This window comes from Geotrypetes seraphini, chromosome 1 (assembly GCF_902459505.1).
Source record: "Geotrypetes seraphini chromosome 1, aGeoSer1.1, whole genome shotgun sequence".
Classification (NCBI taxonomy): domain Eukaryota; kingdom Metazoa; phylum Chordata; class Amphibia; order Gymnophiona; family Dermophiidae; genus Geotrypetes; species Geotrypetes seraphini.
The window spans coordinates 403,678,967-403,705,378 of record NC_047084.1 but is presented as its reverse complement, the minus strand read 5'-3'; the positions used below and the strand labels follow the sequence as shown (position 1 = coordinate 403,705,378).

At 46.3% G+C, this 26,412-nt stretch overlaps 1 protein-coding gene across 1 annotated transcript in view; it reads right to left on the bottom strand.

Annotated features, from left to right (window-relative positions):
• Nucleotides 1–26,412, bottom strand: part of LOC117347325 (dynein heavy chain 6, axonemal-like) — a 2,502,256-nt gene that overhangs the window by 224,217 nt on the left and 2,251,627 nt on the right. The window contains 1 exon segment of the mRNA XM_033918113.1: nt 1,696–1,842. Within this exon segment, the coding sequence (XP_033774004.1) occupies nt 1,696–1,842 (147 nt within the window).

The following is a 26,412-nucleotide window of genomic DNA, read 5'->3' as shown; positions in this document are numbered from 1 at the left end:
GGTAAATGGACGATACTCAGACTGGAAAAGCATCATGAGTGGAGTGTCGCAGGGTTCAGTGCTTGGACCTGTGCTATTCAAAATATTTATAAACGATCTGGAAATTGGTACGACGAGTGAGGTGATTAAATTTGCAGATGACACAAAGTTATTCAGAGTAGTGAAGATACAGGAGGATTGCGAAGACCTGCAACGTAACATAATCATGCTTGAGGCATAGGCATCAACAAGGCAGATGAGGTTCAATGTGGATAAGTGTAAAGTGATGCATGTAGGTAACAAAAATCTCATGCACGAATACATGTCCGGGGCGGTACTTAGAGAGACCTCCCAGGAAAGAGACTTGGGAGTTATGATCGACAAGTTGATGAAGCCGTCCACACAGAAGGACACGGTACTACTCGAAATGGTCCAGAGAAGAGCGACAAAGATGGTTAAGGGACTGGAGGATTTGCCATATAGTGAAAGATTAGAGAAACTGGGCCTTTACTCCCTCGAACAGAGGAGATTGAGAGGGGATATGATCGAAACATTCAAGGTACTGAAGAGAATAGACTTAGTAGATAAGGACAGGTTGTTCACCCTCTCCAAGGTAGGGAGAACGAGAGGACATGCTCTAAAATTGAAAAGGGATAGATTCTGTACGATCATAAGGAAATTCTTCTTCACCCAGAGAATGGTGGAAAACTGGAATGCTCTTCCGGAGTCTGTCATAGGGGAAAAAACACCCTCCAGGGATTCAAGACAAAGTTAGACAAGTTCCTGCTGAACCAGAACGTACACAGGTAGGGCTAGTCTCCGTTAGGGCACTGGTCTTTGACCAGAGGGCTGCCGTTTGAGCGGATTGCTGGGCACGATGGACCACTGGTCTGACCCAGCAGCGGCAATTATGAAAAAAAAAAGTGACTTGCCCAGAGTAACAAGAAGCTGCAGTAGGAATTGAACTCATAATCTCAGGATGCTGAGGCAGCTGCTCTAACCTCTGTTGCTTTTATAATACAAAGTAATCAACAAGCCACTGTTAGTTCAGTCATAATGCTTCGTCGGTCCATCCTTTATTTATTTTTAGCTTATAGTGAGCCTGTGCTGTTTTCACCTCTCCCGACATGCATGTTTCAAAAAAGAAACCTTTCTTCAGGTTCGAGGGAAATGGTTTGAGGGAGCTGCAATTGCCTTGTAACAGCTCCCTCAAACAGTTTCCCTCGACCCTGAAGAAAGGTTTCTTTTTTGAAACATGCATGTCGAGAGAGGTGAAGACAGCATAGGCTCACTGTAAGCTAAGTGATGGTCTGTTATTGAAAAAATGATAGGTTTTATATATTAAAAAAATACATTACTAAAAAAATGGCACTTAGATAAATAGGAGAGTGATTCATTGAATTAATAAAGGTTGGACCGACGAAGCATTAAGCAACTGGTGATATATACCCGATTGCTGCCTGAAGGTCTATACATATGATAGATGCACCCCCAAGGGTAGATGCATTCAATACTAGCTTGCCTTTTAAGTTAGTTGTATTAGGCAAACCAGTATATGGCTTTTATAATATAGACATAAAATAGATATGTTTGATATTTTTATAGGTATCCTGTTTTTTAAATTGTCTAGTACAAGCCTGAAGTGAATTGACATTGAATAAGACGTATATATGATACAAAATTAAACTTATCAAAAACAATAACAAAGAGTCATACCTGAATAATAGCATGGAAGAAACAAAGACCAAAAATTAATTTTCTCCACATTTTCTCAAGGATATGTTCTTCAAAGAAGGCAGGACTAATTTCAGTAAAAGCCCGTCTGATGTTTGCACGAAGTCCTTTAGGAGGTTCATTGGTAACCTAATTTTAAATAATATATATAAAAAAATATATTAATATAGTCCTTCAAAATAATATCTTGTGTTTTGAAGTTAAACTATAATGAAGTAGACTGTTATTCACAAAAGTATCAGGCCTCAATAAAATGCCAAAGGTTTCCACCAGCCTATCTTTTTTTTTCTCCGAAAACATATTCCATCCATTTTATTGTTGAGTTTCACAATATTAGAGTGGTCTAACTCTAATATTGTGAAACTCAACAATAAAATGGATGGAATATGTTTTCGGAGAAAAAAAAAGATAGGTTGGTGGAAACCTTTGGCATTTTATTGAAGCCTATACTTTTGTGAATAACAGTCTACTTCATTATAACCCCCTTTTACTAAGCTGCGATAGAGGTTTCTACCATGGTCCAGAGCGTTAAATGCTCTGGAGCTGCTCCAATGCTCATAGGAATTCTATGAGCGTCGGATCATTTAGCGCTCTAGGACGTGGTACAAACCTCTGTTGAAGCTTACTGCCTCTTTTAAAAAGCCGCGTAGCAACAGCCCCGAAGCCCTATTCCATCAATAAATCCTTTGCATAACACTAATACTACAGTATTACACTAGAATGAAATGTGATAGTCCTTTAACTTACTGTGAATTCAATTTAATTAGTTTAATTTGATATACAACTTTTTCATGGGGAGCACAACATGGCAGTGCACAAACTAAACAAGATAATTAATTAGGAAACAAAACCCATTATTCAATGGGGAAAAAGCACGAGAGAGATCACACATGCAAAGAACAGACTCATCCTAAAAACAATTAGTAAGTTTAAACTATCAGATTAGTTGGTCACGGTCGATTGACAGTGGTACTTCAAAGACTGTCACCAAAGGCAGGCTGGAATCAGTGGCATACCTAGGGGGGGGGGGTCGGGGAGTCCGCCCTGGGTGCACGCCGCAAGGAGGTGCACAGGAGAGAGCTGAACGGGGACGACGGGGGACCCGCGGGGATCCCGCGGGGTTAAATACAACTCAAGCCGTAAGGCTCGTATTCTGTTCCTACCTGCCCTGCCGTACACACATAGCCGACCGGAAGTCTTCCCCGATGTCAGCGCTGACGTCGGAGGGAGGGCTTACGCAAAGCCTACCCTCTGATGTCAGCACTGACATCGGGGAAGACTTCCAGTCGGCTATGTGTGCGCGGCAGGGCAGGCAGGAAATAGAAGACGAACCTTGCGGCTCGAGCTCTATTTGGCTGAGAAAGTTGCTAAGATGAGGACTGGGAGGCAAACGCAGAACACAAAAGGGGAGGAGGGAGTGCATTTTTGGACACAAGACATGAAGTTGAGAAAGAAATACTGAGGTGGGGAGGGAATGCGTTTTTGGACACAGAAGGCATGAACTTGGGAGAGAGGAAGGGAGGGAAAGAGATGCTGAGGTGAGAGAGATAATGCGCTTTTGGACACAAGGTATGAACTTGGGAGAGAGGATGGAGGAAGGGAGGGAACGAGGTGGGGGAGGGAGTGCGTTTTTTTGACACAAGGCATGAACTTGGGAGAGAGAATGGAGGAAGGGAGGGGAAGAGGTGGGGAGGGAGTGCATTTTTGGACACAGAAGGCATGAACTTGGGAGAGAGGAAGGGAAGGAAAGAGATGCTGAGTTGGGTAGGGAATGCGTTTTTGGACACAGAAGGCATGGACTTGGGAGAGAGGAAGGGAGGGAAAGAGATGGTTGTGTACACGGGGAATGGAAGAAAGGAGAATTTTTGGTCATAGGGAGGGAATGAGTTATAGATGAGAGGGAGAAATATTGTGAAGGAACAAACAGATTGAAATGGATGCAAGAGGGAGGAATGTTGGACATAGTGGTGAAGGGAATGGAGGGAGAAATGTGGCATGGTGCTGGAGAAGGATGATAGAAGGAGAAATGTTGGGCATGAGACTGATGGGCAGAGGCGAAAAATGAGAAAGGGATAAATGCTGGACCATGGTAGTAGGAACCAATGGACAGCAACAGAAGAATTTACAGAAGATGGGAAAGCAGAAAAAAGAAATTGGGACCAACTTTATGGAAAAATAAGTCTCCAGACAACAAAGGTAAAAAACGGAATTTATTGACTAAAATATGTTAGCTTTGGGAAATATATATAGCAGATGTCTTTGTATTGTGTTCAAAAGAAAAAGAAATGCATTTCTGGTTTTAGTTCTACAGTGCTGAAGTACTTGCTGACCCTTGCTGTGACTGGTGGGGTTCCCCAAGCATCACCAGCAGAGGACCTCCTCTAGAGAAGGCCAGAACTCCCCTCCACCAAGCACAGCAGTCGCTGGCAACATCCATGAGCCACTGAGGTGCCAGCATCTGTGACTCAGGGATGCTACTGCTGTCTGCCAAGCTTGGCAAAAGGGACCCTTGGCCAACTGCAAAGGAAGTCCTCAGCTGACAGCTTGGGGGTTCTCATCAGCTGAGCATTTATATTTTATATTTACATTAGAGGCTCTGGTAGAAACCCGTTTAAAAAGTATGTATTCTTCCCAATTAATATTTCCACATTAATAAAGTGTTTTTGCTTATTTGTAAATGGGTCTCTACCAGAGCCTTTAATTCAGTAGCATAATTAAATGAAATAACTATTTCTGAAGATTATAGGGACGAGTGGGTACGGAGGGGATTCCTTGCGGGGACGGGTGGGAACGGAGGGATTCCTCATGGGGATGGGTGGGACTTCTGTCCCTGCGCAACTCTCTAGTGCATAGCCGGCCACCCTTCCTATTCTGCTGCTGCTGCTTTCCTTAAACAGCAATAGCGGCAGTAAACAGGGGTGTCTGCGGGTGCTCACCGGTGTTGCTTATCTTCTGGCTGGCTTCCCTGCTTCCAGCCGCAGATCGCGCAAGGAGCGGATGCCCACGGCTTTCAGCAGGGGAGCAGGCCAGACATGCTGGGCAGGGATGGAGGGAGGGTAGAAATGCTGCACAGAGAAGGAAGGAGGGTAGAAATACTACACAGGCTGATATTTTGCGTATGTAAAACACGTAAGATATCTGCCCGATTTAAAAAAAAATGTAAAAAGCCGACAGAAGCCCTGACAGCAGTGACAGGAGGCTGCTTCTCCTGTTACTACTGTCAGGGCTCTAGCAATACGTGCAGTCAATTGGGGGGTGTGCCTCCGATCGCCCCCATTTGCATGCAGATGGTTGGGTAATCGGTCAGCCTGCCTCCAATCGCACACGGATTGGACCCGGATTGGAGGGTTAGTGAATCTAGTCCATAGAGAAGTCAGCAGTGTGTTTGATGAAGGCCATTGTTTAGCGGAAGCAGCGCAGAGCAATAGCAGGGTAACAGAGACCATTTCATGGACAGTGTAAAAGTTATGTTGTGTCCTTACAGAGTTGAACCAAGTGGATTCCGATATTGCACTCACTTATAAAGTGAGTACTGATATTATATCTTTTTTGGATATCCAAGTAGTAAAATCTTATATCAATTCTCAGGTTCAGTATAATACTACTCTGTATAGGAAGCCCTCCGATCGTAACACGCTCCTCTATTACCATAGTTTTCATCCCAAACCCCTCCAGGGTAGCATACCGGTGGGGCAATTTTTACGATTGCGGAGGATCTGCTCTGACGATTTAGATTTCCATCTCCAGGCCACGCAGTTATATGGGAAGTTCATAGAAGGGGTTATCCCCCAAAGGTTTTGAAATTAGCTTGGAAAAGAACACGCTATTGTCGGCAGGAATGGCTATTTCACCCCCAATAACGTCAGAGAGGAGGGGCCACGGTATGCGTATTGCCTTACTCCAGTCGGAGCCAACAAATTAGACAGATTATCTTGAAGCACTGGTCAGTGTTGCAGGTTCATGAGAGCATGAGGACTGTTCCCCTGTTTGCTTTTACTCGGGGGCGTAATTTGACTCAGATTCTTAAACACCGTGGCCTCCCCCAACAATCTCAAGTTGGCTCTCATGTATATTGTCATCATTGTGTGTGCTGTTCTCATGTCCTCAACACTGACCAATTGCCGATTCCTCGATCAGGGGGTAAGAAGTTCTATTTGAGGACTGGTACCAATTGTCAATCAAGTGCAGTTGTTTACTGTATAGTATGCCCTTGTGGTTTATAGTACATTGGGCATACTCGGCGAATAGTTAAGCTTCGAATCGCTGAGCACCTCAGTAACATTCGGTGCCAGCGTGTTTTGGCTCCCCTTGTGTGTCATTGGCTTGAACAGAAGCACTCGGCAGAGGACTTGAAGTATACTGTTTTAAGGCATGCTTATAAAGAGACAGGAAATGTTGTTCAGCATTTACTGTATTTAGAACAGAAATTTATTTTTCAATGGCATACCCTGGCCCCGGTAGGGTTAAATAACGAAATTGATTGGTTCCAGCTATAAGGGGAGTGAATTTCAGTTCATGACGTAGTTTGTGACGCCTTTGACGTGGATATTTAAAGGGGCGTAGCTTGTTGATGTGTAATTCTACGCCAGTAGCGTTTCTGTGTGCAGCATGGAGTTCCCATCCCGGTAAGCCGTATGGAGGAAGTAATGTGTATTTGAGGTTTTTTAAAAGAAGGTTTAGAATGTGTGTGTGTGTATGCTGGTGTATTTAGTGTTCATTTTAGTCTCTCTTTTATCTTTAGCACCCCTCCTGAAGAAGCCAAATGGTGAAACCTAGGTTGGGGGGTCGGTCTATTACATGCATGCAGTTGTACTAACTAAGGAGGTGCCCGGAGCAGCTGATTGGATCTTTACCCACCATAATTTAAGCTACGTTATTTTTGTTAATGTACATTTGTTATATTTTGTTATACTTTCGTGGGCAAGACTGTGAACAACGATGATGATCTCTTTCACAGCTACTCCGTGAATTTTTTCACTGGGATGAAAGTTGTGGGTCTGAGTGTTCACTATTCAGCACCAGCTGACAATAAAGTTTATTGAATGTGATTGAGCTTAGAGATAATATAAGGTGATTAATGAAAGTGTCTTAAAAGCAAACATAATAAAAATTCCATACCAGGATAATTAAGAAAAGACAAGGAAATTATATAAAGAGAGGAAAAGGGAATAATATTCAGTACAATTAAGTGATATTTGCTGGATAAACAAAATTAAGTTTATACAATATTTGTAGAGGTAAAGGTAAAATTATAAAGTGGTCTTTCTCCTTTCTTTGTTCAGCTTTCCCGCGCTTTTCCTTGGGTAGGTTAATAAGCTAATTGGTACCAGATGGCTCTTAGTCTGGTAGCTGGAAGGAAGAAATAGGATTTCATATTCCTGAGCAAAAGACAGTCTGTATCTAAAGATATGTACTTTCATAATAATTATCATATATGTGAAGTAGTGCTGCCCGATTCAGAGAAAAATATTTCGATTCGATTCACCCTGTTGAATCGATTTTTCGATTCGATTCGATTCACTGTTAATGACACAGCTTTTTAAGTTTAAACATTTTATTTAACCAAGGCAATATCATGTCAAAAATAGGAACATCCAAATTATAACATAGCTGTAAAATTAGAAACATAGATTCACATCATCCCCATAGTTTCCCCAGCCCCCCTGCCTGATTCTCAGTTTTTCCAGGCCCCTGCCAATTCTCAGCTTCCATCCCCAGCCCCCAAGACTCACCAGTCACCAGTTGAGTGGAGTGGACTAACTGGGGGGTGGAAATGGGCACGGAGTTTGCTCAGCAGAATTTCCCATTCCACCTCTTCCTCTCAACACATTGACACGCTGCTGCCACCACCACCACCACTAGGAACACCTCGGGTAGCCAGCAATGCTTGTAAACTTTTTAAAACACATTATTATATTTTCTTATAAAGCACATATTTTAACTGAACTCTGACATCCTCATTCTTGCCATTCACAAAAATAGAAGGAAGAAAAGTTCCCGTTTCCTGCTGTCTCATGTCCCCGGCCTATACAATATTTTTCTTCTGCAGACCCTTCAAAAGTCTGACCAAATCCTCGTTTCACTTGCATTATAAAGTACTGAGGATGCCATCTCTCCCCAATCCCAGGTCCTAAAGTCTAAGACAGTAGCGCAAACTAGTGCTGCCCGATTCAGGAAAAAAAATTTCGATTCAGCCTATTGAATTGGTTTTTCGATTCGATTTTCCTGCCCAATTGGGTGTTGTTGTTGTTTTTTTTTTTTTACAAACATCATGGTGGGTTTATTTTATAGCTTTTTCACCCCCTTTGACTTCTCCTAACCACACTGGCGCTGTGGTGTAAATAAAATAAAGAAACAAAAAGGACTTTTTCTCTCTCTGTTAAATCCTAGCTCACGTTTGCGGTCTAACACCAGCTCTGGCAGGATACACTTTTCAAATCTGACATATTGTAATCACAAAACAGAAAATAAAATTACCGGTAGTTTTTCTACCTTTTGTTGTCTGGTTATTTTTCAAATCTTGTTGCTCCAAGGCTTTGGTTGTCTTCTGATAACTTGCTTGCCAGGGTCTCCTTCTTTCTTCTTTCTGCATGCTAACCATCCATCTGCCATCTCTGTCCTCCCCTTCCATTTCCGTTCCCTCCCCAGGAGGTCTGGCATCTTTCCTTTTTTCGTTTCCCTCCACAGATCCATCTTTTCTTAACTACCCTTTCATCCAGCATCTCTCCCTCCTTCCCCACCCCAGAGTCCAACTTCTCTCCCTTTCTGTTCCTTCCCTCCCTAAAACCCATGGTCCATCATCTCTCTCCCTCTCCTCTATTTTCAGACCCATTATTTCTTCCCACCTAAAGTCCGGCAAATGCGCGTCTCTTTGATCCCTCCTTTGAACCCCCCTCCGTGTACTTCTACACCAGGGCCCCCCCTCCCCTGAAGGCCTGTCCCCCCTTAAAGGTCTGCCTGTCCCCCCTTGAAGGCCTTCTCTGACGTCAGAGAAGGGGCGGAACCGCGGCGGAGGAAGCAGCGCAGAGCTCGCTGGCATCACGATCCCACAGCAGGCTGCTTCTCCACTGCAAACGGTGCGGGGGGGCTGGGGGCAGTAGTACCTTGGATTATGAGTATAATCCGTTCCAGGAGCATGCTCGTAATCCAAAATGCTCGTTTATCAAAGCGAGTTTCCCCATAGGAAATAATGGAAACTCGCTTTGATGCGTCCCCCCCCGAGAACCAGCATTGCTCACATCGAAGGCCCCCCCCTGCGATCAGGCACCCCCCCTCCTGCGATCCGGCACCCCCCTTGCCTCGAACCGGCACCCCCCCCCGCCACGATCCAACCCCCCACGACACGATTGGGCACCCCCCACGACACGATCCGACATCCCCCCGACACAATTGGGCACCCCCCCCCGCCGCTTCTTACCCTCATCTGGGCACTCTAGAAGATCGGACTCCTCGTTTGCTGGGCCTTGAGCATCTGAGCATGCTCAAGGCCTGCAAGTTCACGTTCACGTTCAGAATGTGAACTCGCAGGCCTTGAGCATGCTCAGATGCTCAAAGCCCAGCAGACGAGGGCCGGTCTTCAAGAGTGCCCAGATGAGGGTAAGAAGCGGCGGGGGGTGCCCAATTGTGTCGGGGGGGGGGTTGGATTGTGGCGGGGGGGTGCCCAATCATGTTGGGGGGGTGTCGGATCGTGGCGGGGGGTGCCAGTTCGAGGCAGGGGGTGTGCCGGATCGCAGGGGGGGGCTCGTAAATCGAGCCATGCTCGATTTCCGAGGCACCGATTTTGTAAATGTTTTGCTCGTCTTGCAAAACACTCGCAAACCGGTGCACTCGTAAACCGAGGTACCACTGTATATATATACGTGTATATCTTGAAAATCTTTTCTTTAAGCCTGTTATCTATAAAAGCCAAGAATGTCTTTGTGAGTGAAAGCAACACCCCAATTTATAAAAAATGCCATATATGGTAGGAGGAATTTTTTAACCAATTATGTGAAAGTAAGGAATTTGATGTCATAATTAAATATAAAGATGACAGAATTGATACAGCATATGGGAATTCCTCCCTTCAGCAAAATGGAGTTACACTGCTGCAAAGAGATGAATTTCCATTACTTAAATCATAATTATCGATGAGCCTGATTGATGCAAGATTATTCTGTAATTGAATAACTTTTAATACATTTTTAATTGGAAATATCCCAAGTTTATGCAATTACTAAACAATGGGGTGCCCTAGTTTAGATAGGATAATAAAGATTCCTGCTTATGTTCCAAAGTGATTTGGTGGTGCAGTAAAAGGCATGGTATAATGTAGAATCAAGTCTTACCATATACACAGAAAATATATCAGTGATTATTGAGAGATAGAGTAATCTGGGAAGAGTTAAAAAAAAAAAAAATAATAATAATAATTATGCGGATGCTGGCACCTGCCTAGATAAGTGGCTTAATTTAGGGCAGTATTTGAACTGTCCTAAATTAGGCCTCTTAGTTATATGGGAGCCGGCACTGAATATTGTGACAGGGAAGCTCCTGTCAAGGGCTCAAAATCCACTTTTTACCCTGCCACTAAAGAAAATGTGCCTATTCCTAAGCCAAGGAAGCTGCCAATTAACTCTGTTCCCAGTGCTAAGATCAGACAGGCAGGGCAGAACAGAGAAGGGATGGCAGAGAAGAACAGAATACCTGTTTCAAGCCACTATAATCCTTTTTATAAACCATCTGTTAATTCTCCAGTTAAACCTCTGATCAGGCAATCTGACACTGCAAGGGTTAAGAAAAGGGGTGGAGTTGACAGGCAGAATGTAGCTAGAGTACCAGTGAAAGTTCACCCAGGATAAATCAAGGCCAGCTGAGAACACACACAGGCAATCAGGAACCTGGAGGGAAGGACGTTCCTCACAGAACAGGGAAATGAAGGCTAGAAGCTCTGTCTTACTGCCCTCTGCTAAGAAACCTCCTGTCCCACAGCACTGCCATGCTGACAAAACTCTGCTCATTAAGCAGAGGCTAACTGGAAGGGAAAAGTTCTTTGAGCAGGGCTGGCCAAATGCTGCTCCAGAGGATAGCTTGTACCCGGTTTCAATGAGGAGTCTCTCTTATGGAAGTAGAGGGATATGTCTCTGAGTGGGATGAAATGGACTGCAGCTCAGAAGCCCTAGCCTATATGTCTGAATGCAGCATAAGTCAGTAAGGTACTGTGTGGGGGAAGGGAATGAAAGTTTATTCTATAACAATGGTCTAAAGTACTTTAAAGAAACATTTCTGTCCTTATGTGGGACTGTATAATGAATGAGAGTTTGATGTATGAATGTGAGGATTGTCTAATAGCAGAAATTAAACCAGAATCCCTGTATGCAAGCAAAGCAAAATGAGTGGGGGACAGGCTAATGCTAACTAATGTTAGAAGAAGAAATAAAGCCCTGAGTTGATTCAGTGACCTGAAATTGCACATCCCTGATATTGGGAACTTATTGGGAGGGGAATCTTAGACCATTTAAAACAAGGGTAGATAGTTCCCAGCCCACTACCCAGAAAGAAGAAGGGTCAGTGGGGTATTTATAATTTAGGGAGTCAGGTGGGGAGAACTTCCTGAAGAAAACAGTGGGCTCAATACAGAAATTATGCCAAGCCTAGAAGGCATGGAGCTAAAGTCCAGGGCCAGCTGGTCCACAGGGGCTCTTGTATATAAGTTATTGAAACCAGAATGCTGCCCAGAACTGTGCAGCAGAACTGCAGCAGAACTGTGAGAAAGAAACCCTGTTTAAGGGGGAAATTTGGGTTGTTTTTTTTTACCTTTCCTGATTGAAGTAAGGACCTGCTGTAAAAGAGGACTTTGTGATAAATCTTTTCCATGCAGCATCAGCCAGTGTGGCTCTATTAGAACCAGTGCAAGGTGAACTGGATAATAAAACTTGTAACTGTGAATTATTGGTGGAGAGAGAGTTCTTTTTTTCCTCTGTGCTCAATCCAGAGTTGGCCTCCAAAGAGCACTAATACTTGCGCCTGGGGCAGGAGCCGAGTTGCCAGTGCTAGGCTTACCCCTGGCCCTGTCACAGTATGCTAGAACCCGCACAACCCCGGGCTCCTTTCACAGTGCCCCCCTGCACTGCTCCTGCCTGCTTAAATTGCTTTGAATATCTGCCCCTATTAATTTATTGGGATATATTAACTGCTTTTTTCATGAAGAGAAGTTTACAATACATTGAATAGTAATCAGGTTCTCTTAAGTATTTTCCCTATCTGTTTCAGCAGGCTCACAATCTGACTGTGGTACATGGGCAATAGAGGGTTAAGTGATTTGCCCAGAGTCACAGGGAGCAGGCTGGGATTGAAGTCACAACCTCAGAGTGCTAGGTCACTCCTTCCCTCTATTAATATGTATTGCTTGAGTTATTGGTGGATCAAGTTTCATTGAAAATTTGATATATCACACAAAGGGCTAGATTCACGAACCTGCCCAATCCAAGCAGGTCCGATGAATTCTACAAACAACAATATGCAGATGGGGACGATCGGATGAACGTCCCCATCTGCCTGCCTAGATCGCCCTATAGCGATCCCAGCGTAAGCGCAAACCATCTATAAATGGTCTGCGCATGCGCTGGACCTCCAGGCCCGGCAGAGATTTTTTTTTAAAAAACTTTTTTTCAGCCTGTGGTTTTAACCCACTTAAGACCGCAGGTTAAAACCACGGGCTTGCACTGCGGGGAAGGGTGGGAGAGTTGGGGTAGGCAGGCGATCAGGGCAGGCAGGCTATCCGAGGCAGCGGGAGAGTCTGGGCTGCAGAAGGCGTTCGGGGCTGCAGGAGGCATTTGGGGCAGCAGGAGATTGGGGCTGACAGGGCAGAAAGAAGGCAGCAGAAGGCAGGGCAGTCGGAAAGGGCTTTAGTGACTGGTTCTCAGCAGTCGCTTGTTTGTGATCGGCCAGCCCAGTCAGTGTTGCAGGATTTTGCTTAATGAAATGCGTCCCTGCCTACTTCACATGCCATTGCCCTCATTTGCGTGAGCGGATTGGAGGATGGTCAGCAGAGAGGTCAGTGAATAGTGCAGGAGGGAAATCTGGTTGCAAAGGGGTCGCAAACCGATCGGTACACGATCGGTTTGCTTTGTGAATCTAGCCCAATCTGTTTGAGTGGTTTACAACAAACAACCCCCCTCGAAAAACCACAAAGTGAGGGACGAGAAATAAAAGGAGAGAAGGGCAGAACTAATTATGAATGAAAAGAGGGATGAAGAAAAAGTGGAGGGTCTTTCATAAGCTGCCATCAAAAGTGAGCAAAAGGAAGGCAGAAAGATAGTTATTCTTCTAATGATCATAAATAAGAGATTGTTATATTAAATGCATCTGAGAACAGGAAGATTTTGAATGAAGTTTTAAACAACAATGGAAGTTTCTATTCGGTGATTAATTGGAAGAGTGTTCCTTAGTTACTGATGAGGTAGAGTCTGTCCTTCCTGAATAGCTTGCTCTTCCCCCAGAACGTCATTGGATCAAATATTGTGGACTAAATACGTGGAGAGGCATAATCAAAAACCCCATCTAAGTCCCTTTTTGGCCTAAGGCCTTAAACGTTGAAAGCAGAAGCAGGGAAAGTGTCCATAACCAAAACAAACGTCCTTGTAGTATCATAAAAAAAATTTGCCTAGGGGAAGGAATAACCAAGAGACATTGTTGAGTAAAGTGCAACATTCTGGACTTAAGAATTAGGAGATTGTATTTTAAATGCTAATAAGAGGATTTTATAAGCTAATCTACAACTGACTGGAAGCCAATGTGAGGATTTTAAAAGATATGCAACGGGGGGGGGGGGGGAGGGCGTGGCCATGCAGAGAGCAGGGAGGACGCGTTTTCCCTGAGCTCTGCTGTTCTTCCCCTGCTTCGGCCTCCTTGAACAAAATTCGGCAAACATTCTCCCCACTAAGTGCCTTCTTTAGCTCCCCGGGGGCTTATGGACAGATTTGTGCACAGAGGCACAGCGGATATAGCCTCTAAGGTAGGCAAGAGGGACCGCGAACGCACGAAATCGAGGCCTAGCCACGAGGGCAAAATGGCGGATCCGGGCGATGCTGCGGCCACTGAGGGAGCGGATATGATCATGCGCCTCACTGAGGCAGTTGTCTTAGCGCTGGGGATGCGCCTGGATAAAGTGCAGGAGTCCCTGGCTGCCTTGTCCACAAGAGCGGCAGAATTTAACTCCCGGGTCGCCGAGGTGGAGCAGCGGGTTGGCACCGCGGAGGACTCTCTTGCCATGTTGCAGACAGAGATTCAGCAGTTGCATTGTAGTGTGGGACAATGTGAGGAAAAAATGGAGGATCTGGAGAATCGCTCCAGACGGAACAATCTGTGCCTGGTGGGGGTACCTGAATCTGTGCTGGATGGAGACCTGCTCCCCACGCTGGAGACCTGGCTGGCGGCAGAGCTGATGGGCACGCGGGGACTGGGACCCTTGCGTATTGAACAGGCGCACCGGCTGGGTAAAAGGCAGGAGGGAGCGACGAGACCACGTGTGGTGATTCTTCGCATATTGAACTTTGCCATCAAGGACCTTCTCCTCCGCAATTATCGCCAGCGCAAGGATTTACAGTTTCAGAACCAGCGTATCCTGATCTTTCAGGATTATTCTGCACAGGTGGCTTCTCTGAGGAGAGGTTTCTCGTCCGTCTGCAAGCAACTCACTGAGAAAAAGATTCCCTTCACGCTGCAGTTCCCTGCCAAACTTCGGATGATCCATGATGGCCAACCCCATCTTTTTGACACCAGTGCGCTGCCAGAGCGCATGTTCTTCAGTGGTACCCTGATTTGGGGCCTGGCACCTGATGGACTATGACACTACTTTGTGATCTCTCTGTTTGAATTGAGTGGGGAAGTCTGCGGGGAGCGGGTGGTTTCCTCATTTGGCACTGTTACTTTGCACCTGTTGTGCATGTACTCTTTTTGTGGCTCCTCCTTTTGGGGGTTATGTCTGTTCAGCTTGGGTTCCTGTTTTATTGTTCTTTGTCATGGCCTCTTGTGGACTTATACACTGGCGGGGTTCTGCCTGTTCTTGCCTTTTTTTTTTTTTTTTTTTTTACTTTTTTGCTAGGGTTTTCATTGCATTTTTACTGCTTGGTGGCTGTTTTGGAGGCTGGGGAGGGGGAGGGACTTTTGGCCCTTTGGTATACCCTCTCTGGAGTGGTGGATTGGTGTATCCAGGGGGGTATGGGAGGGGGGAGGGGGTTCTTGGTGTGGGGTTGGGGAGGTGGGAGGGGGGATTGGTTGTGGGAGGGACAGTGGGGGTTTATGAGGGGGGAGTTGGGGATAGGGGGGTCTCTGGAGGGAGGGGATGGGAGGGGGGTCTGGATATGTGTGGTGGTTTGTGGGATATGTCGGAATGAGTGCAGACTGTGTGCCTGCCTAGGGGAGGGCTGGGTCCCTCGGCAGGAGCTTTCTCCTTTTTGCTCTGTTGAGTCTTTTGATTTGTCTCTGGACTGACACTTAAGAGGGGAGTTCGTTGTGTGACGTGGAATGTGTCTGGCATTAATTCTCCGATTAAGAGAACTAAGATTTTGCAACATTTAGCTCGCCATCGGGCCGATATAGTGGGCCTCCAGGAGACTAAGCTTACTGAGATAGAGCATGGTAAACTGAAGCAGTCCTGGGTGGGTCATTGTTTCTCTGCTTCTTCCCCTCGGGCCAGGGCAGGAGTGGCACTACTGATTCACAAGTCGGTTCCCTTTGTTCAATCTCGGGTCATTTCGGACCCGGAGGGTCACTATGTATTGGTTCAGGGTATTCTGTGTCAGCGCCCGGTTCTGTTGATGTCGGTGTATGCTCCCAACACGGCCCAGCGGTCATTCTATAATAAGCTTCTGGGCGTGCTCCTGCCCCTGCCCCTACTTCCTGGAACTCACAGAATTTTTCTGGGAGATTTAAACTCCATATTGGACCCGGTTTTGGACTCCTCCAGGGGTTCCTCCCCGTTCTCTGGGAGGTCTGATAATGGGCTGAATGTTTGGGTGGCTGTCTTAGATTTGGTGGATGTCTGGAGAACCCTACATCCGGGAGAGAGGGACTTTACTCACACCTCCAAAGTGCATGACTCCTCCTCCAGAATAGATTATATCTCCCTTTCGCGCTCCTCTTTCTTTACAGTTAATACAGCTGAGATAGGGGCACTGGTTATTTCTGACCATACTATGGTATGGATGGACATCAGTCTCGTAGTGGGACTCCCAGGTGGTGGTGGGCGCTGGCGTTTTCCAATAGCACTCTACTCTGACCCTGATTTCAAGCAGTATTTGGTGACGCAGTGGCGGGATTATACTGAGTTCAATGGGGAGCATGTGGGTGATGGAGCTCTCTTCTGGGAGACTGCTAAGGTGGTGCTGCGGGGGGCTATATTGGCTTACTGTACCCGCCAGAAGAAAATGCTGGTGGCCAAAATTTTGACTTGAACGCAGGATACGGGAGAGTAGACTCCTGGTGCTTCATTCCCCCACTTTGGCTCACAAGCATGGTTTCCAGGTGGCTCAGTCAGCGCTCCATGCCCTATTGCATGAAAGAACCCACAAGATGCTCTTTTATTATAAGTATCGGCTCCATAGATTTGGTAACAGGCCTGGCAGAATGTTAACTCAGTTGACCAGGGCGCGGAGGGGTTCCTCTACCATCACCTCTCTTAAGGACTCTGGGGGGAAGCTCGTTACAGCTCAATCTCACCTTGAACAGCTTTTTGTCACCTTCTACAGCTCCCTTTATAAGGTGGAGGTGGTGAACCAGTAACCTTCTATTCAGGCTTATCTGGACTCGCTACCATTGCCTCGGCTCTCGGATACAGATCGTGCGAGTTTGGCTTCCCCTATCACTGGGGAGGAGGTCCTGGGGGTTATCAAATGCTTACCTCTTTGTAAATCTCCGGGTCCAGATGGTTTTGGTGGAGAATTTTACCGTCTTCTGCAGGGCTATGTGGCTGATCTGTTGCGATAGTATTTTGAGCAGGCTGTGGAGGGTGGTTCCTTTCCCCTTGGTTCGAATCAAGCGTTGATTACCGTCTTGCCTAAACCGGGTAAGGACCCTCTTTTGGCAGAGTCATATTGGCCTATCTCACTTATCAACGTTGACCTTAAAATATTAGCCCGGATAATGGCCAATAGGCTAGCTCCGCTGGTTCCTTCTTTGGTGAGGGTAGATCAGGCGGGTTTTGTAAAGGGCTGTCAAGCGGGCCATAATGTTCGGAAGCTTTTGGTTGCCCTGGCATATTGTGAATCTCGGCGGCAGCCTGCATTGGTCATTAGTTTTGACTCCGAAAAAGCCTTTGATCGGGTTGAGTGGACCTTTCTTTTTCCCTTGTTGCACCGTTATGGGGTGGATGGGTTCTATATGAGGGCTCTTCGTGCCCTTTATTCTGGCCCTACAGCTGCTGTGTTGGTAAATGGAATGGCTTCTCTGGTTTTTTCGTTGCAGCGGGGCACACGGCAGGGTTGCCCCCTTGCTTTATATTTTATTTTTGGAACCCCTATTACTTTGTATTCGTTCTCATCCTTTGCTCACGGGCGTGGAAGTGGGGAATTCCTCCGTGCGGTGTTTGGCCTTTGCGGACGATATCCTGGTTCTTCTGACTGACCCGGTGTCGCACCTTTCTCTGTTGTTGGAGATGTTCCAGAACTTTGGGGTACTCTCGGGCCTTATACTCAATGTGTCTAAATCAGAGGCTCTTTCCCTTCACTTGCGCATATCTCACTTGTGGTCTGACTTCCCTCTGAAGGAGGCTTCTTTACAGGTGAAATATTTGGGTGTTCTTATCCCTTCCTCCCTGACACGCCTCTATGAGCTGAATGTTTGCCCTTTGCTTCGGAGCTCTATTGAAAGCATGCGTTTATGGGGTGCTCTACCGGTCTCTTTAGCGGGTCGCATCTTCCTATATAATATGATGATTGTTCCCCGGTGGCTTTATCTGTTGCAGACGCTGCCGATCTGGTTGCGCCGCCGGGAGTTAGAGGACTTATATCGTGCCCTGCGGATCTTTTTATGGCGGGGTCGGAGGCCGCGCTTACCCCTTCGCGTCCTGATGTTGCCGGAGGCGCGGGGGGGGGTTTCGGCCTTTTGGATCTCCGAGCATATAATTTGGCGTGTGGATTGCGACATGTTCAGGACTGGTGCCTGGAGAGTTCTTCCTTCCAGATTTTTTCCATGGAGCGGGACTTTTTGTCCCCTGTCTCCAGGTTGTTTCTGTTGCATGCCCCTTCGATTCAGTTGGATCCCCTTCAGCGGGGTCACGTCGTGTGGTCTTATATGAGGCTTATCTGGAAATCGCTTTGTAAACACTTGGGGGTCAATTATAATGTAACTCCACTGTTACCCTTTGTGGGGAATTTGCATTTTTCAGATTTGGCATGCGCATGGGGTCCGCAGAGTGGGGGATGTTCTTAATGAACAGGGGACTTTTCTCTCTACTAGTGAACTGGCGTCTCTCTATGGTTTGGACCATGTGGACGCTCTAGGCTATTTGCAACTTCGCCATTATGTCCTTAGTTTGGGGGGGGGGGCGTTCTTACGAGCCTCGGTGGCAAAGTCTTGGTAGGAGTCTCGCTTTGTGGGAGGATGGGACTAGAGAGTTGCGCGGGGACAGAAATCCCACCCGTCCCCACCCGTCCCCGCCAAAATCCCACCCATCCCCACCCGTCCCCGTGAGGAATCCCTCCGTCCCCACCCGTCCCCGTGAGGAATCCCTCCGTCCCCACCCGTCCCCGCGAGGAATCCCCTCCGTCCCCACCCGTCCCCGCGAGGAATCCCCTCCGTCCCCACCCGTCCCCGCGAGGAATCCCCTCCGTCACCATCTTTCCCTATAAACTTCAGAAATAGTTATTTTATTTAATTATGCTACTGAATTAAAGGCTCTGGTAGAGACCCATTTACAAATAAGCAAAGAGACTATTAATTTGGAAATATTAATTGGGAAGAATACATACTTTGTAAATGGGTTTCTACCAGAACCTCTAATGTAAATATAAAATATAAATACTCAGCTGATGAGAACCCACAAACTGTCAGCTGAGGACTTCCTTTGCAGTTGGCCTGGGGTCCCTTTTGCCAAGCTTGGCAGGCAGCAGTAGCGTCCCTGAGTCACAGATGCTGGCACCTCAGTGGCTCATGGATGCTGCCAGCGACTGCTGCGCTTGGTGGAGGGGAGTTATGACCATCTCTAGAGGAGGTCCTCTGCTGGCGGTGCTTGGGGATCCCCACCAGTCACAGCAAGGGCCAACAAGTACTTCAACACTGTAGAAATAAAACCAGAAATGCATTTCCTTTTCTTTTGAACACAAAACAAAGATATCTGCCATATACATTTCCCAAGGCAGATGACTCTATGCAATATCACCTCGGTAACAAAATACAAAAATAGACAAATACACCCCCTCCCTTTTTACTAAACCACAATAGTAGGTTTTAGCACAGGGAGTTACGCTGAATGCCTCGCGCTGCTCTCAATGCTCATAGGCTCCCTGCGCTAAAAAACAATATTGCGGTTTAGTAAAAGGGAGCCATAGTGCAAAATATAGACAGCAGATATAAATTCTCAAAACAGACACATTTTGATCACTAAATTGAAAATAAAATCATTTTTCCTACCTTTGCTGTTTGGTGATTTCATGAGTCTCTGGTTGCACTTTCTTCTTCTGACTGTGCATCCAATCTTTCTTCCTTTCTTTCAGCCTCCTGTATGTTTCCTCTCCTCCAGACCTCATTCTCTCCCCCAACTTTTTCTTTCTGTCTCCCTGTTCCCCCTTCTTTCTGTCTCTCTGTCTGCCCCCTTTCTTTCTTTCTCCGTGCCCTCCCCCAAGCCACTCGGTTTGCTGCCACCGCCATCGGGGAATAGTCCCCAAGCCACCGCTGTCCCAAGCTTTCCCTGCAGAAGCGTCGCGCTGACCAGCATTCCGCTCCCTGATGTCAATTCTGACGTAGGAGAGGAAGTTCCGGGCCAACAAGGCATTTCTCCTCATTCCATCCAGCCTGAGCCCCATCTCTCCTTGATCCAGCATTTCCCTTCTGTGTCTGTCAGAATTACCATTCCACCTATTTTCCAGCATCACCCTTCTTTGTGTCCATCTCACCTATATCCCTATCTCACCACTTTTTCAGAATCTTCATTTGTCTCTGTCCTTGTCTTTACCCCATATTCACCATTTGCCCTTTCAATGTCTTTATCTCCCCCCCCCCCACACACACTTTTTCAGCATTACTTCTATGTCTCTATTTCACCTCCTCTTCATGTCCCCTCTGTATCTCTATCCTTATTCAGAAGGTCCTGCTTACCCTTTCTCTTCTTTGTGTCACTATCTCCATTTTCAGCTTTCCCCCTTTTTCCTTTGTTAATGCACCCTGTAGCCAGAATCTTTCCACCCTCTCTCCACTCCGGCCCAGCCCAGTATGAAATATTTCCTTTTGTTTCTCTCCCCTCTCTCTTCTCCTCCCTCACCCACGAGTCCTGCATCTGGCCCTCTCCCTTCTACCTGCACCTGGCAACACCCCCCTGCTCCGCGGCTCTCTTAAGCAACTCGTCAGCAGCGGTGATCAAGACAAGCTGCCGACATCGAGGCCTTCCCTCTACGAGTCCCACCTTTGTGGAAAAAGGAAGTTGAAACAAGCGGGACTCGCAGAGGGTAGGCCCCGACGCCAGAAGCTTGTGTCGATCGTTGCTGCTAAGTTGCCGAAGAGAGCCGCAGGTAGAAGGGAGAGGGAGATAGGAAGGCTGTAGAAGCTCCGGAGCATGACACCGAACCCGGCCAGGATGATTTCTTTTTCAGGCTGCTGCTGCCGCTGCCATCCCCCACCCGAAATGACAAAAAACAGCCTAATGCCCGCGTCGGGAAATAGCCATGCTGAGCAGTGAGCTCAGCACGTACACAGATGAAAGCCTTGCTTGCTGATTGGTCCGGCGGCACGGTGGGGCGGGGCCGCCGGACCAATCAGCAAGCAAGGCTTTCATCTGTGTACGTGCTGAGCTCACTGCTCAACATGGCTATTTCCCGACGCGACGCCAGACTTGCATCGCCAGAATTTAGGTAGGTTGTTTTCATCCCCGTGGGAGTCCCGTGGGCAAGGGGGCGTCCCCGTGGGAGTCCCGTGGGTCAGGGGGGGAACCCGCGGGATCCCCGCGGGACCCGCGGGATCCCCGCGATCCCCGTTCCCGTGCAGACCTCTAGATGGGACCCGCGTCTTCGTTATTTTGTTAATGTGATGGTGTCTCCGTTGTCCACTGAGCGGGCTGATTGGTTGGCTGGGGCATGGAGCGCTGACCTGGGGTGTCCTATTCCATCTTCCCTGCTTTCTCATTGTTTTGTTCTTTTACGCACAATTTCTTTTACTATGTTGCATAGGGAGCAGGAATACAAATTCTTGCATAGAATGTTCATCTCCCCACAGCAAGCTTTTCGTGCTGTCTTTGCTGCCACTGCATGCTGTCCTAAGTGTAATCTGAGTTCGGCCACCTTGGGCCATATGTTTTGGGTTTGCCCACGAGTGTGGGTATTTTGGCTCCAAGTGTGGGCCTTTTTGTCCTCCTTGTACTCTTCATTGCCTGCATGCACCCCTTCTATTGTACTTTTCTACGATGGAGTAGCCTACTCACGTTGTTCCGCTGGACAACGGCTGTTGGTTGCCAAAGCGCTCCTTTTGGCTAAGAAGGCTATTTTGGTTTTCTGGCGGGATTCTCAGGCTCCCTCCTTCCCTCAGTGGCAGTTATCTCTTTATAATTTGGCGCTTTTAGAGCGTAGGGCAGTGGGGTCCCATGATGAGAAACGGTGGAACAACTTTCAGGAAGTGTGGGAGGGGTACTGGTTGTCCCTTCCGCTTCAGGAGCGGAGTATGCTACTTAATTGTTGATCTCTTGGGGTATGGTGGTGTTGTTTTTGCTGGGGGTAGCCGTTGCTATTCAGATGCACTCTTTGATTTTGCTTCTCTCTCTTCTTTCACTTTCTTTCCCGTGACCTCGTCTCATCTCATCTCATTTCATTTCTTCCCCTTTTGCCTTTCCACACCACCACATAGGGTATGGATCTGGGTGGGAGGGTTGGGGGTTGGGGGGGGTTCCTGTAAAATTACTTATTGGGCTTCTTCTGTGTTTGTACATTTACCTTCCTTTGTCCTCTTGTTCCCTGTAGACTTTTAGCACTTTGCAGGCTGCTTTGACACTGCTGGTCTCTGTTTGCTTCATGCTGTTCTATGTACTGTTGTGTTTGCTCAATAAAGAAATATTATTACTTAAAAAAAAAGATATGCAACATGATTTATTTTTTTTTTTTTTGCTAGTGATTGGTTTTATTGCTGTATTTTGAATCAATTGCAGTCGACGCATTTCATTTTGTCAGAGACCTGAGTAGAACACATTACAGTAATCAATATGAGAAATAATGAGTGAGTAGACATAACATAAGAATAGCCTTACTTTGTCAGACTAATGGTCCATCAAGCACCGTTCTCACGGTGGCCAATCCAGGACACTAGTACCTGGTCAAAACCCAAGGAGTAGCAATATTCCATGCTACCGATATAAAGCAAGCAGTGGTTTCCCCCATGTCTTTCTCAAAAACAGACTATGGACTTTTTCTCCAGGACCTTGTCCAAACCTTTCTTAAAACCAGCTACACTATCCTCTCTTACCACATTCTCTGACAATGCGTTCCAAAGCTTAACTATTCTCTGAGTGAAAAAATTTTCCTCCTATTGGTTTTAAAAGTATTTCCCGGTAACTTCATCCTTGATCAGCACCTCAACCATCTTCCCAGGGACTGACTTTAGACTCACAGGTCTATAGTTGCCCGGTACTCCTCTTGATCCTTTTTAAAAAATCGGCGTGACGTTCGCTATCTTCCAGTCGTCCGGTATTTGTCCTGTTTTGATTGACAGGTTGGCAAGTTTTTGCAATAGTTCTCCGATTTCCACCTTTAGCTCTTTCAAGACTCTCGGATGAATTCCGTCCGGTCCAGATTTGTCATTTTTGAGTTTGTCGATCTGGTGGTAAATCTGGTCCAAGTCCACTTCTACTGTGGTAAGGCTGTCCTCTGTTATTCCTTTGAACACTTTCACTGCTTCTGGAATTGTTGCAGTGTCTTCCTTTGTAAAGACAGACGCAAAGAAGGAATTTAGTCTGTCTGCGATTTGTTTATCTTCCTTGATGTACCCTTTCCTTCCCTGGTCGTCCAGCAGTTCCACTGCCTCTTTTGCGGATTTTTCCCTTTCACGTACCTGAAGAAGGGCTTGAAGTTTTTGGCCTCCTGCGCTATTTTCTCCTCATAGTCCATAAAATTTCCATTTGATTTTTTGACATTTAAATCTATATTCTTCCCAGAATTAATTTTTTATTCAATCTAGTGTCATCTAGTCCAGTGTTCTTCAACCTTTTTACACATATGGACTGGCGGAAATAAAATAATTATTTCGTGGGCCGGCAAACTACTAAGACTGAAATTTTTTTAAAAAACCATCACCACCCTGTCCCCGCGAGCTCAGTCCCACAAACCATCTGATCCCATCCGCACAAGCCTCAAATAGTTATGATTTTATATTGAACATATTTTATTAAAGTATAAAAAGAAACAATATTCTATACAATTGTCATTTTATAAATACAAATAATACAGGGAAAAGATCAACAAAATCCCTGTCTCCCCTCCCCTTCACATATATCCCCTCTACTATCAAGAAAACTGAATAAGCCAAATTATTACAGAATGCTACACAAATATCATGTAACAGAATACCACAGTCACACATGACAGGAATGGTGTTAGGGGTGTGGAACAAGGGCAACTGCCTCCTGGTCAGAGAGAGCCCTAAGCCAGCTGGAAGCTAAAGAAGCACTGCCTGGGCTTTGCACTCCCCAGTTATGTCTAGCAAGATACATATTTCAAATCTGATATATTTGAATCACAAGATAGAAATAAAATTATTTTTTTCTACCTTTTGTCGTCTCTGGTTTCTGCTTTCATTGCCTTTTCACTCTCTTCCATCCAGCGTCTGCCCTAAGAACATAAGAATTGCCACTGCTGGGTCAGACCAGTAGTCCATCATGCCCAGCAGTCCGCGGTGGCCCTCTGGTCTAAGACCAGCACCCTAACTGAGACTAGCCCTACCAGCGCACGTTCTTGTTCAGCAGGAATTTGTCTAACTTTGTCTTGAATCCTTGGAGGGTGTTTTCCCCTATAACAGCCTCTGAAAGAGCGTTCCAGCTTTCTACCACCCTCTGGGTGAAGAAGAACTTCCTTATGTGTGTATGGAATCTATCCCCTTTCAACATTAGAGAGTGCCCTCTTGTTCTCCCTACCTTGGAGAGGGTAACATAGTAACATAGTAGATGACGGCAGATAAAGATCCGAATGGTCCATCCAGTCTGTCCAACCTGATTCAATTTAAATTTATTACACACGGAAAATAAATTTCTCTGTTACTGCCCCAATGCTATGGAACTCTTTACCACAACCTCTTCGTGACGAACAACAACTAGATAAATTTAAAAAAGGCTTAAAGACTTTCCTATTCCGTGATGCATTTATTTCTGTTTAGTATCTATCTCTCAGTCATCTTCAATCATTCAACTTCACAAATTTATTTTAAAGACTTTTCCCCACCCAAATGTTGTTTTCCCATCCCCTCTTTCTCCCTTTTCTCTCAACATTGTAACTTTACCCTTCCATAAACCTCTTCCCTCACAATCAAGTTTGTCTAGTCTATGTTTTAATATACACTATTTGTACCTTTAAATATAGAATATATTAACTCCCCTTCCCTATTTATTTATATTTTTATTGTAATGTACACCGGCCAGATATTTATTTGATGGTCGGTATATTAAAACCTAATAAACTTGAAACTTGATTATTATTATTTTTTTTTTTTGTAATTTTTTTTCTTAGCTATTTCTGGGCAAGAATCCAAAGCTTTACCCGGTACTGTGCTTGGGTTCCAACTGCCAAAATCTCTGTTAAGACTTACTCCAGCCCATCTACACGCTCCCAGCCATTGAAGCCCTCCCCTGCCCATCCTCCACCAAAGGACCATACACAGACACAGACCGTGCAAGTCTGCGCAGTAACTGGCCTAGTTCAATATTTAATATTATTTTCTGATTCTAAATCTAGTGTTCATCCCACGCTTCTTTGAACTCAGTCACAGTTTTACTCTCCACCACCTCTCTCGGGAGCGCATTCCAGGCATCCACTACCCTCTCCGTAAAGTAGAATTTCCTAACATTGCTCCTGAATCTACCACCCCTCAACCTCAAATTATGTCCTCTGGTTTTACCATTTTCCTTTCTCTGGAAAAGATTTTGTTCTACGTTAATACCCTTCAAGTATTTGAACGTCTGAATCATATCTCCCCTGTCTCTCCTTTCCTCTAGGGTATACATATTCAGGGCTTCCAGTCTCTCCTCATACGTCTTCTGGCGCAAGAGGAGAGACTGGGTGAATAGTGTCTTTCTCTACTATTTCCTTCAGTATCTTGAATGTTTCGATCATGTCCCCTCTTAATCTCCTCTGTTCGAGGGAGAAAAGGCCCAGTTTCTCTAATCTTTCGCTGTACGGCAGTTCCTCCAACCCCTTAACCATCTTAGTCGCTCTTCTCTGACCCTTTCAAGTAGTACCGTGTCCTTCTTCATATACGGTGACCAGTGCTGGACGCAGTACTCCAGGTGAGGCGTACCATGGCCCATAACCTTCTCTGTCTCTTCAGTCCAGCATCTGCCCCTTCCATTCACTGTCTGTCTTTCCCTGCCATCTCTCCTCCTGCCCCCCCCCAAATTTGGTCTGGCATCCATCATCTTCCTTCTGTTACTCTCATGGTCTGGCATCTCTGTCCTTCCCACCCCCCTGTGGTTTTTAGCATCTCTCTCTTCTCATTTCCTCCACTCAGATCTGATATCATTCTCTGCTCTCTCTTCCCTTTTCTTCTCTGGTCTTCCTTCTCTATTTTCTGCCTCCATCTAAATTAAATTCTTTCTTACTATTTAGTCCTGTTTCCCTCTTTTCACTGTGTCTACCCACAGCTTGTTACCCCTTTCCCTCACCCCTCCCTTATCTTACTATTTTCTTCCCCCTTTATGTATCTCCTCCTTCCATCCAGTATGTGTTCTTTCCCCACTTCCATTCAGCATCTGCTCTCCCCTCTCAACTGACATCCATCTGCCTTCTGCTCTCTCTCCCTTCTTCTCACTTCCATCATCTGTCTCCTTCTCTCTCTCTCCCCCCCCCAACTTCCATCATCTGCCCCTTCCCCTCACCTTTGCGGGTCACTTTCTTTCCCCTGAGGGTGGCTCATGTCAGAGGGGAAGCTTTAGCCGAGCAGAACCGCTTCCACTGTTCCTTGCAACTTACTTCAGCGGCCCGAGAGTCTTTAGGCAAGCGGCAGCTCTGTGTGCTTTTAACTTCGGCACAGAGCTGCCCCTAAGCAGTAGTTTAGCGCGGTTTCATGAGGCAGCCTCGGGGCCTTTGCTAGGCCGGCCCACATCGCATCATCGAAGCGGGCCAGCCTAGCAAAGGCCCCGAGGCTGCCTCATGAAACCGCGCTAAACTATTGATTAGGGGCAGCTCTGTGCTGAAGTTAAAAGCACACAGAGCTGCTGGTCTGGAGGTGCAGAGACAGAGCAGGAAGCATATGCGGCAGGAGTCCCGGCGAAGGCAGGAGTCCCGGCACAGCGACGGCAACAGGAAGTTGCAAGTCAGC